Raw genomic sequence first — 13,136 nt, 5'->3', positions numbered from 1 at the left:
AATTGACAATTCAATGGAATGTTTCGGTGATGCCATCAACGTTCTAAAAATAGTCACGACTAGCATGTTCGAGAGTAGCCCACTATCATCCTGTCAGGAGTTAGAATGGACCACAATTGGCCTCTCAATATCAAACAAGTGCCGGATCTGCATCGCCAGTTACGCAAATGGCTATTATCCTTACGACTTAATAGGGAAATACAGAATTCGCTTGGAAAACTAACCATCACGTGTAGCGATCGTGGATGGAAAAGTTGGAGAGTTCTATAGGCTTTAAGTTCATAACTCTACGTAGTGATTAACAATTCTGCTAGCAGATAAAATTTTATTAGTAACGTAGGTGGGAGAGACTGAAAGTGCAGTTAAAAATTGGGGCAACGTGTCGTCGGTATATCATAAGTGCCACTATTACCGACAATCAGACGGCGACCTTGCTGCTCGTTGTCGCGCAAATCGTGGGGAGTCGCAGATTGTCATCCTCTCCATTCCGGCATCCGCCTTTTGCACTTCATTACATAATACTCCGAGCCCAAGTGTTGTATTTGAGTTTGGCTTATCTCCGCTAATTTTATGAAATAGACTTGTTTCGCGCTCGTAAATATTAAGATGTTTCTTGTCATAAACGACGTCAGATTCTTTACGACTTTGACAACCGCGAAATAATGACGGGTGATCTTTATATGGTTGTCAAACTTAATAACACGTTTATTAGTTGTATACTTGTATATATTATTATAACATTGCGGACTTTCAACCACGACGTGTTCTCAAATAGGCTCGATTCTGCAGCTCAACAGATTGCCGTAATCAATATGACTTATCCTCAGCAATTGAGGTGTCGGTTTTCACCCCGGTCATATACTTTACTTTCTTATGTTCCGTTTGATGTAACTTTTGATTAGAGATTGTAACCGTAAACATGGGGGCTTTACTTTAAGCGCTAATGTAATGCATTTTAATTTTGTTCTTATTATTCCATCCTGCATGGCTTTTATCCTAGGAATATTGTAAATTAAATTTGTAAAAAATATCATGTCTGTCAAGTTAAGCTTAATTGCTGTACGATTACCGGTCTACTCTACTTACATAGCTAACACATGTAATTAATCATGTATTCTACAGTTCTAATATGTATTTTAGGAAACAGGTTGGTTCAGTACTCATAAATACGAGCGTTAAAAAAGTTGTCATTCAACAAGGTTTGTTTGGACTGGACAAACAACTACGGTTGGTAATGTTTGCCGGGAGTGTACAATGAAGACACATCGATATGTTTGCTTTCATGTACTTTAAAACTTCCGTCGGCAATGTTTTAAATTCTTTTCACGTACTTTTTAGGCGCACTCCTAGAAACGTTAGTTTTGTCAAGTCAAACCCGTCTGTTAAACAAGAAATTGCTCTATTTTCGAATTCAAGATTAGTTACTGTATAGTAATGGCTTGGTAATACATTATGAGATTTTAATAAGTATAAATCTCTCTTCATAATTTAAAATAAATCTTAAGTTACCTCGTTTAACCGTGCTTGACGTGCAAAATTGTTGCCTCTGCGATCGGTCTAAGGATCGGCGCAGGCGGCAGGTGCAATGATACGGACTCTATCCGAGCTGGTGTTAATTAGCCCCTTGCCGGTTGATTTATTGCTTAACTTTGTCTTAGGATAATCTATGGTTAATTTATCAAAGCGCAGACTACGACCGATGATGGGTTAAAATTGTAAACGTCCATCTAGATGTAATCAATTTATGCGACGTTAGATAAGGATGCAAAGAAATTAACCCTTTAGCTACATTTATTCCGGGCTTGGATTACAAAAGTGAAACAAACATCAGCAAGTCATAACTGTTGGTTCAAATTACATTTCATAATTAAGATTAAAACTTTTTGCAGACAGTACAACGAACTTTGAACGGAAATGGCTGCAGGAACCTGAACTGTAATTATGATTAAAACAGTTTTGCCGTTATTATCATGGGACATCTCCCGACACCGTCACGCCTCGCGGCTGGCGCGATGGCGCTGCGAACTCGGTGCGAACAAATACTGTCCTCCCAAACGGAACTATCTCATTCATAATTTTAACAAGCGGATGTTAACTGTATTCCAAATAATTCGAATTGCATTACAATAAGCGAAAAATTAAGCTTTGCCGAATTGATTTCACTGACCTCTATTAAGGTAATGGAATAGGTACTTGGAGATAGCATGTTACCGAGTAGGCCATTGCGTGACGAATGTGTCTAAGCCGTTCTCACTGTATTTATTATACTATGTTTTCTAATTGTCGTTGTTCACATCCGGTATTTGTGCTATATTTGGACAATTCAGTCAAGAAATTCTATAAGAATAGCAAATTTAAAATAGACGTAGGTAGAAATATTACATAACAAGTTTAGCGATAAGCTCATTGTTTCGGTCACAAATGATAAGTTATGTGTAAGGTTTAAAAATAGTGTCTAGCGTCTTCTAACAATATGACGGCTTTATTAACAATTCAACAACGTTGAAACTGACTTTATTGGCGCTCATTGAGCACTTAATTGTGTTGTCTACGTATGCGAGCCGAAGGCGACATCGTCAACAAGCTACAAAGCCCGCATCCCATTGTTTTAAAAGCTCTAGAGGGATACACAAATACTTTGAGGAGATATTGTTTGGGGACCGTCTCGACAACGACAACGATCGTTATATAGCAAAGCAGTAAACATTGTTCAAGTTTCGCAGTTAAATTTTTCGACCGTTTGCTTCTAAATAATTGCTTTCATTCAAAAATTGCCTAAGAATTTTAAATGGAATGTAATCACGGAACTATCAATTTTTGGCACCATAGAGCACAGATACATTCATACATAGTGTAGAGTGCGGTCTTCATGCGTGAAACTGTTCCCACGCTATCAGCTGGTTCACGCGCCAGCGAACAAGCGCAACGGCCCGCGACTTCACCAGCGTTACCGTCTGACCGATAACAAACCGCACTGATCAACCACCGGATTTATTAAACCTTCATAAAATAACAATATCAAACAAACTATAATGAAAAACTTCGGAAATTATGATAAAAACTACTGTTACCAATCTGGCTGCTTTGTAGGAGCGTTACTCATAATAAAGAAAATGATTTATAGACAGTTAGCAGCGGTACACGATGGCGCCCGGGAGAGCAATTTGCGGCGCCGCAAAAACTCATATCACCGGCATTCGCTGGACTACGTATGTTGCATTGTTCCGCGGGTACCGCTAACTTACTCGTAAGATGACTTTGTAAAGAAGCGCACCTACATAAAAAGCGTTTCGTGAATAAACATAAATTAAGGAAAACCCTTTAGTTAATTGCACTGAGATCATAAAACAAAAGTGTACAACAGAGATATGAAAGAAAATCCACGAAATTGGTAACGGTACATCAAAAGCCAATTTGTGTAAAAAAAGACCGTTACAAATCTTACGTCGGTAATCATGGAACTGGCTTATTGTGAATAGAAGCATTTATAACTTTAACAGTAACAAGATTAAGTGTATAATGCAACAAGGCACACTTGTTGCGATAAATAGACAGCTACGAGGAATGAACGAGTATACGCATGTACCATTAACACTCGCGTAAGAAAGTCTAACTCGTTTCTAAAGAGTCATCGAGATGAAACTGCGTTTGATAACGAAGCCATTATAGCGATAATTGCCTCCCAATGTGGACCGCCCACCTAACACCCGACGACGATACACAGGGAAACGCAATGTATTTAACTGCGATAACACGACAAATGGGGGAGTCTAATTATGCAAAGGAGGAGCAAGCGCAGCGTAACACCGCAATTGTCATTATGACAGGAATCTACAATATCAAAAGTGTGTATCATGTTACATACTTTCTGGTAGCTCCAATATAACAAATTTAATTATAATCGAATTCGGCTCTCCAAAAGAACACGTAACTCAGAAGCTACAATTTGCCGAAGGTGTTGTCCAATTAACTACCCACAATTTATTTTATAATAACGGTTCAAGAAAACATTGGTTCAATCACAGTAGAATTTTCTACTAAATTCGATCGCCGTTATAGTAATAACACATGGCTGAAATGACGGAAAGTTCCTTCAATACGTAAAGTGCTAGTAAATTAGCACAGTGTCCGACTTACCCTAGAGCCTTTACGCAAACGTTAACGGAATATTTGCATTGTAAGCAACGGAGCAACTAGGTTAAAAGCTTAGTGCTGTTTCTTGTAGTGGGGATCAGGAGTACAATCGTGCATAGACCTTACGTGGCTATGTTTTATGTCGACACAAGCACAAGGATATCAATACTCGATGTATCTGTATAGGTTATTGGCTTTGATTAATTATAAGGCGTGTTGGGTTCAGCAACGATGACATTTATTTCCATTAGACCGGGCACCTCATATAGATCCATGTTTGACATTTGGCAAATTTAAGATATATTTAGAAGCTCATTGAAATTTAAGCTGGTTAACCAGTAATAAGTAATGATTTTGTGAAAAGCGTATCCTTGCAATCTACTCTACAAAATTCAACCATTTTAGGCTAACATAAAAGTAGTATTCACAATATCATATTAGGGAGAAATGTTATTACGTAGCAGTCGTCGGTAATCCTGTCTAGTATTATTGATTGCATGTGGGTAATGCGATTAGTGTGCGAGCTATTGCCCGGGGAGCTTACCTGCTTACAGTAACTTACTTTAATATCGATTAAAGAGCGATATCGTTAAATTCCAACGTTAATATGAGCGAAGTGAACTCGGTCTGGACTGGAATGGGCCCGATGAATGGCGATGCTCGTCAAAATGAAGCTTTACATTATCAAGAGCAATTATGAGAAGGAGTATAAAATCCAGATGCAAACGCTGTGATTATTTATGTATAAATACTGACTCAGGATGCCCTGCGTTCAAAGTGATATATTTATATAGGTATATATACAAAAGCTATTTTTACATATGTGACTCAAATAATAAGCGACATGCAACAAACAAGACTTTACAGTTACTCTTAACGGCGAGATTAATGATCTCTGCCAGGATGGTGATGCATCGCACTAAAGATAAACATTATCATCATACGTACTTGACGCTGAGGTAAACAAAATAATTCAATTAATTGTGAGGTAACTAAATGTTCAATTGTTAGATAAACTCTTCAGGTCAGGAAGTCAACAATTTCCGTATATCTCCGTTTATTTTTGTGCCGTCTTTATATTTTTAAGTTGTAACAAATGCCTGTACAGTTACGATCTTAATTTTAGACACAAGTTAGTATTGCCAACATTGGCTTGGGAGAGACATTATATTTGCGATTTAGTTATGGTACTATGCGTTCGTGTTCATAAAATGTGACCTTGCATAGTGCAGTCACCAGTCACAGTCACTATTGACCGCATCGCGGAACATCATAAAATGTTATTGCCCACAATATTGTAACACAACACAAGCAAGCCTTTACCTAATATGATGTCATGTTTGGTAAATAACATTTATGTGTTCACAAAATATTGCCAACGACAACTATACATATATTATACAGAAACTCGTGTTTCCTGCTCAAAAAGGTCGACCTTTCGTCCGGGCAAAGTAATGAAGCTCACAACACAAAAATCTTTAAAATCACTCGGTTGACATCGCTCTAGTTAGTAGTTGGTGAATACAACTTCCTACAGGGGTGGTGCTGATTCAGTGAAGTGAGGTAACTCAGACGAAAGATTGCCATGTTTTGTTTGTAGTTTGTCTCCCCTCGGCACATCGAGAGTAGCTCGGAAACACGCAGACTGGAGGTATTGTGTCAGAAGGAACGTATGGGGTGTTTAAATCGACTCATTAAAGCCACCGCTGAGTAATTGTCTGGGCTTCCTTTGTACACGTTATCATTTCATCACAAGGGAGACCGTTGTCGAGAGTAAATTACTTGCACAGATTAGATACACAACCCGTCTAGTCAATTTTGCGTTACAAAAGCTACTAAAATAACAATATTAGGCGGTACCAGAAAATCCATCCATGTTGAGTGAACAAACGGCCACAAAATGATAAAAATCTGGCGTAACTAAAAACGTTCCAATAGGAAAAATTCAGTTAATCGATTCTGCTAGGTGTCATATTGGCAGGCACACAAAAGCTGTGTTCGGACACGCTGTGTGCTTCGACACAAAGGGACCCGATCCGCTCGGGCTCACGGAATGCGATCTAGACAAAGTTAATTCTGCGTACTCTACCAATCGGATTAGTAAACTAATTTAGCATAACAAAATCGGTGAACATTCGGAAGCAAGGATTTTAGTATACATTTCATTGAATGAATTAGATATTTTGTATTAACAATTTGTTATTATATGGATATTTTTCTAAATATTTTTTTTTTCCTATACAAACGATGTTTTATTGGAAAAGGTAAAAACTTTGCCAGCGTATCTTGATAACCTATGACCGTATATATAAAAATACTACAAGACTGGGTCAGCGATCCAGGGAGAGATTGGGATTTAAACAATGGAATGACAAACATCAAAAAGTATAACGGCTCTCTATACCAATAGATAAAAAAGTTACTGCAACTTTTTACCTACCCCGATTATAATTATCAAAGAATCCTTTTATAGGAATAGTATAAGCTGTTCAAATAACAAAAGAGATATACGTCGAGATTTTACTACCCATAAATGGTCCGTGTCAATCCTCAATTGAACTTATTAAATAGAATTTACTACTGTTAGCGTCTAATAGTGATTTATTGTTAATTCAATTTCATATAGTCAATATAAGGCAGGGCACAATGACATCTAAAGACACCCCCCAAACACAGATTTGCATTAGTTAATCTTGTTCAACCAAAACTTGTAAACCGGCGCGGAATAATAAATATGTCGTAAACATACGCTTGGCTACGTGACAAAACTTTTACGCTGCTTTAAATATATTAACGATACTTTATTTCTGAAGACTGTACTCAATAATATATTTACAACAATTCTAATAAATTATTCTGTCCATCAAATTCAACATTTTAAACAAAGATCGTAGTTGAAAAGAGCATTTTAAGGAAACTGTTACTCCATATCGCGAATGTAGTGCAATATGTCTGTCTCAACATCGTCTGGTGGGTCTTTCTAACATCATTTATCAGTCTGCTCCGCTGTGGGAACTGCATCGATTTTGGCACTAACGCAAATAAAAATAAAGACGCAGCAATAACTTACTGTACTTAAACGAGTTGTCAACGTACCTGAAAAAGAAATACAAGATTAAATAAATGTTACAAAACAGTAGAGTAACAATTATGATATTGATAAGAAACTATAGAAGACCAAAGGAATATTTTAAGACATTCGAAGCGTACCGCGTTTCAAACGTGTTATCAAAATTCAGACCTCGGCCATGATATAAATACTTCAATCGATTTTATATCTTGCTCAAGGTTTCCTTTGAGAGCTACACAATATACTATACTATAGTACTATTCGCGATTAAAAAGCATTAAGTAAACGTGTTGGCCTTGTTATTTAAATACTAATAATTACTTGTATCGCTTCACAATAAACCACCTATTACATTATAGACCCAGAAAATGTTACATGGAATTCATTACAGAGTCAAACTAAATTGCGCTGTTACATTCCAAAGTTTATGTTCATTAGCAGTTACACGAAAATTATATTAATAAAACTGAGGATTATTATGATGTTAGATTACACAGCAATGATGAATATTATTCCATCACAATGTTGCATTAAACAAAAATAACGATGATACAAGATAATTGCCGGAAATAATTTAAAAGTGATTAAAATAATAATGATATAACGTTAACATAGAGCTGAACTGCATCGTCATCACTTCATCATAAATAACAGAACCAGTACGGTATTACTGTTACATAATAATGTGCTCATAGGAAACCTGGCACTGTAGTAATGTTAGAATCATATCTAAAAGCAAATGTAAGTTTCACCTGCAGTTCCTTTTATCGATTGTCTATGTCGGAGCACTCTTCCCCACCCACCCACTACTTGTTGTTCTATTTATCTTTGCCATCAGCTGCATTGCCAGTACTCTAGAGATATTCTAACAACTTTCGACCAAAATGTTTTACGCAGAAATTGTGTATATTTTGTACGGAAAATTGTGAAATATCATCAAAACCATATTTTCCACATCAGCGCTTCGCTAGGGGCAAAAGAGCACCGCGCGATCTGCTTTCAGTAACTTTGTCATGAAAATTGAGTTTCCTTGGGATTGAAACCCCACCGCAACCTTTTTAGCGGATGTAAAAGCATGTCGGGCACACATACACGCTTACGAAGTCCATATTGATCTGGATGAGTGTAATAAGAATATTAATTTGTCGTCTTCAATCTGTTCTCATATCATATCATCATCAATCATTTATTTTATTGTGAACTATTTGGTGATTGGTCATTACGAACTAGCAGTACCTAATGCAGTTATGCAGTGAGATTCCCCTTTTAACTTCTTTGCATCTGTATCAGAAATATCTAATATAAAATAAAAATATGCTCAATGCCAATTATAGAACCCAATGAACAGGCAAAAACGGCTTCTTTTATATTTTGTGAATATACGTATATCAAGATAAGATTTGGGGGTCCCGGCAATTTATTGCGCGAGGGTTGTACTTGCACGAGTGCGACGTTATATTTTGTAGCAACTCACAAAATTCTTTTTTGTCAGTGACGAGAAAATGTCTAAAAGTTCATTTCCATTTGTTGCCGTACATTTCAGTGATTTCAAATGCCCCGCATAAGATTCGTATAATGTAGTAACACTTCCTATGTATATACTCTACTAATACATCATTTACGCATTTATAACCTAACGTCATACAATCATACCTTCATAAGGTTATTAAAGAGTAAAGATGATTTCATAAAACTATATGAGAGGCCGGATTCAAACCCATCATAATAAATATACATTATACGGGTTAGATAATATACATTCTTTATCTATCGTTTAAAAACTTTTACTAGGTTACGATTCACTACAAATAGCCATAACAAACTATCAATATTTACAGTTACAATTTTGTTGCAGAGTCAAAATGAAGAAAAACAGAAATTGTCAGAGTGGCTGGTGGGTGGTGCTGCTAACTGCGACCCTAGCTGTTCAGTCCGCGGCCGAAGCTGGAGTCGGATTGTATAATGCCAAGCTGAAGCAAGTCACTACGTCAAGCACCCTGAAGTGGACCAATCTGAAGAAGGAATCTATGAGCAACTATGTTGTTGGGGCTGAATCTGAACAAGGTATATGTTACTACATTTATCGATGTAACTTTGTAACTACATCATAAGTATTTGCTTATTTGTTAATGTTCTTGTTTTAGGTCCCATATACCTTTGCAGAGCTCGACATGAAGGTGATATGATATTAGGTCAATTGAGGCCTGATTACACATCATGCGCAGTTTCCGCAAGGAAAAGTTACAATGCATTTGAAGTGCTAGAAAATATCGAAAATGCATCTTTGATCAATTGGATACCTTGGTTTAGATTCCACGCTAAACCCAGTGGCGCTGTAGTTGTGGACTCATCAGTGGATTCAGTTTTCATTGGAAGAATGAAGGCCCAAAGCGGTTACTCTCATTACATCGGACGCATTGCCTACGAAAACGTGATTGGCCAGTTGATTACTTTTGATGACAAAAATAACGAAATGATCGAGAAAAGCGGCGAGATATTAAAAGAAATTGAGCCCATTAGTTACAAATTGGAGAATGTGGAGTTAGACCGAACTACAGAACATGTTCGCCAAACGGAACCAGAAGTGTTTGAAGAACGAATTCTAAAAAATGAGGACGAAGCCGGAGCTACTGTAACTACAGAAATAGAATACGATTTCAACTACACATTGTCTTGGGGTCATGGGCATGGTATTGCCATCGGCCTGAATACGACAATTGAATTGGACGACGGCACTCAATTCCCCCAAATACAATGGGCAAACCCGTTTACTGAGAGAAGAACCAAATTACACAAACTGGAACAATACCTGGAACCTGGTACTGCCTGTAATGTTACATTCAGGGGTAACCTTACAAACAGAGACGTCCAATATACTGCAAAATTAGTAACATTTTATCTTGACAATGAATCGCGATCGAGGGAAATAAGAGGCCAACGTATTGAAAATACATTAGAAGTAGAGGCAATTTATGGCGAGATATATTTCTTAGCTAACAATAGCCTAGTGCCGACGACAACTACTACTACCACAACTACTACCACCACCACCACGACAACTCCTCCGCCTGAGACCGCGCCGCCAGTACCTGAGGACAACGATGTGGCAGCCATGAAGAAAGCCGACCAACCCGATCAGATGGACAGCGGAGATCTAGTGAACGAGAGTGGCGAGGGTATGGTTAAAGCCTCTTTGCCAAAGGAAGACATCAAGAAATCGGTCGTAGGTGGACTCGGCAGCAACCCTAATGGAGCATCGATGAAGTTCTTCACAATCACGTTATTGATTCCAGTGCTTTCACTCTTACTGTAAAATATATCAAATTTAATGCTTTTGTATATAGCAACAAAAATATCATTAAATATATAGTTGCTTGGTCGTTTATACATGTATATGTACGTTTTGGCAACTGAGCTTGATGCTGTTGTTTTAAATCCGAGGCGCGGTTGACACCAATCTCGGTAAAATTGTGTAAATAAAAATATTTTTGATTTTCTTGACATTCCTGTTATGTGATTTCATTCCAATGTGTAAATTGAGGAGCCAAAATTAATCGCATAACTGTAAATAGATATATCTGTAAATAAATAGTTAACTGATATGGAAGTCGCAGAGCGGCGTGAGAGTATCGTCATTATAATGTAATGAAGTGGAAACATCGTAGGTAGGGATAATAATACCGAGTGAAGAAAGACACTGTTACCATGACAAGCTGTAATAAAATCACCTATCATAATGTACCTTGGATAACCTCAAGGCAGCAAACTCACATTTGTGATATCAAAGTGTTTCAAAATTCAAAATCAATCTTATAAGAGCAAAATATGTTACCTACAATATTTTAAATGTTGCAATGTACAAAACACCATGTTAGATAATTTTTATCATTTTGATGATGAATCTCATTTGATAAATTGTTTTTTCCTTGAAGGCTAAAGCCAACTTTTGAGTAATTGTTAATTTTATTCACCGCAAGGTTACGTGTAAAGTTTTAAGTAATTTATTTTAATCATATTCCGTTACCTAATATTATCATACTTTGGGTATAATTACTGATTTAATTAACTTGTCCAGTCGTACTTTTCAGCTTAACTTGCTTTGTAGAATAGCAATTTGTTGCACAGTAAATGCAGATACATGACGCGTTTAATAATTATGCAAAGTAATGACCACCACTGTGGCTGCTGGCTATCGTGGCAATAGTGTGACGCACAGTTTATTTATTTTCGCGTATTAGTAATTAGAAACATCGTTTAGTACCTCCTATCTTTAATATTTAGTATTACCTTAGTTATAATTGTTATTTTTTAATTTTAAGTTACAAGAGTCTAAACATCCAGAATTAAGAGATATTATTATTTTAAAGCATATAGTGTTTATTCACAAATAATTTATTTTGTTTTTATTGTCTCTTTATTATACGAATACATCTAAGTTCAGATAAAATTATAATTACACTATTATAAATAAAAACTTAGCACGAGGTTTAACTGAAGATTTAATAAATCTATGACTTTGTTGTTTAAGCCAAAGTTATTCTTTGTAAGTTAGCCTACATTTGATAATTTAGACCGTAACTGCATAAAGTTCCATCCCTCCGTGTAATGAACATCATTCTTGTTAGTTGTTAGATACAAGTAGACTCATAGTTTTGGAATCGTTTGGTAGTAGTATGCTTAGCGGACTTTTGTCAATGTGTAAAGAAAATGGATGATATTTTTGTATGAATTGAAATCGATTGTAAGTGTTCGCCTTAATTGTAAGTGAACCGTCTTCGTCATGTTGGGTTTCAGTACCAGTGTTATAATGGAGTGATTCCAAATGCGTCAGTATTTCTGTTAATTGAATAAAAAACTTAAAAATTGCATCTCTTGATATACTTATAATTTAATTATTTAAAGTTAAAGCATCGTCCCACCTAGTGTACCATTATTGGATAAGAATTAAAATATAATAACAAAACATAATTATATTTATTGGTCTCGTTTAGCTTCAAAATATTGTGTGTCCGGTATAGAACGTTAAGCAAAACATTTCGAATGTCTTCAAGTGGAAAGTAAAGGCCTGTATGTTCAACGTGTAATATTTTTAAGATTGCTTCTATTCCCCGTTAGTTAGAAAATCTATTCCATAATATTAAGGCATGTTCTATTGTTGTACCTATATGTAATTGAAATAGACCCTGCTGTTTGGGTAGATATTATAACAATGAATCTCATGACATCAACATTGTTTTGCGAAGCATAATTGTGATGTTCCATGTAAGTTTACTTTGTTTAAATTCATTAAAGCATTGATTAAAGTGTAACTGAAATATAGTTATTTTATTACTGTGACCCAAAATCCGGCTAAAAGCAAAGATGTGAAAGCCCAAGCACACTCATACGATCCGTATCTAATATTATAAATGGGAATGCGTATGCCTGTGTCTATCTTTCCGTCTTTCCCCAATCCCTAAAAGCAAGAAGGATTTTATTTACTTTACGTAGTTTTCAAGTTAGGGTGCTAGAAATCAGTACACTTTGTTACCACCAATCATACCTGCCTTAATTCATTCGGAATTCTTCTCCCACCCCTTAAAGTACCTAAGCGATGATAATTTGTGTAAAAATCCGCAAAATTAATAGATACCCACAGGTTCTATTATAAAAACAAATAATAAAATAACTTGGCATCCCAGCCATGCTTATGCTAAATTTGGATAATTTGATATTATGTAATGGGGCGAGACTTGTCAAACAACTTGGCCTCCAAATCATTAGCACTAATATCTTAAACCGCGCAGGAAAGGGTGATGATAACACGAATTCTAATAATTTCTACACGTCTCCCGTTTCAGTTTAAAGGCTTCATTTTCCTCTTAAGCTTATATTATAGTTTCTCTCAAACCGCAACGACTAGCATTAAAGGTGGCCGGGGGGGACTAAGCAA

General features: G+C 36.4%; 2 protein-coding genes across 3 annotated transcripts in view; one reads left to right on the top strand and one right to left on the bottom strand.

The window, feature by feature from the left end:
* Nucleotides 1–12,519, top strand: part of LOC113493253 (protein unzipped) — a 28,196-nt gene extending 15,677 nt beyond the window's left edge. For both annotated transcript variants that reach the window (XM_026871130.1, XM_026871129.1), the window contains 2 exons: nucleotides 9,060–9,268; nucleotides 9,349–12,519. In XM_026871130.1, coding sequence (XP_026726931.1) covers nucleotides 9,067–9,268; nucleotides 9,349–10,517 — 1,371 coding nt within the window. In that variant the 5' untranslated portion in view covers nucleotides 9,060–9,066 and the 3' untranslated portion in view covers nucleotides 10,518–12,519. The remainder of the gene's footprint in view (nucleotides 1–9,059; nucleotides 9,269–9,348) is intronic.
* Nucleotides 1–13,136, bottom strand: part of LOC113493252 (mitoguardin) — a 48,239-nt gene that overhangs the window by 23,682 nt on the left and 11,421 nt on the right. The gene's annotated exons all lie outside the window — the stretch shown is intronic.

Source organism: Trichoplusia ni, chromosome 4, assembly GCF_003590095.1.
Source record: "Trichoplusia ni isolate ovarian cell line Hi5 chromosome 4, tn1, whole genome shotgun sequence".
NCBI classification, from domain to species: Eukaryota; Metazoa; Arthropoda; class Insecta; order Lepidoptera; family Noctuidae; genus Trichoplusia; species Trichoplusia ni.
Note: the sequence above shows the minus strand (reverse complement) of the source record. Positions and strands in the feature narration are given on the sequence as shown.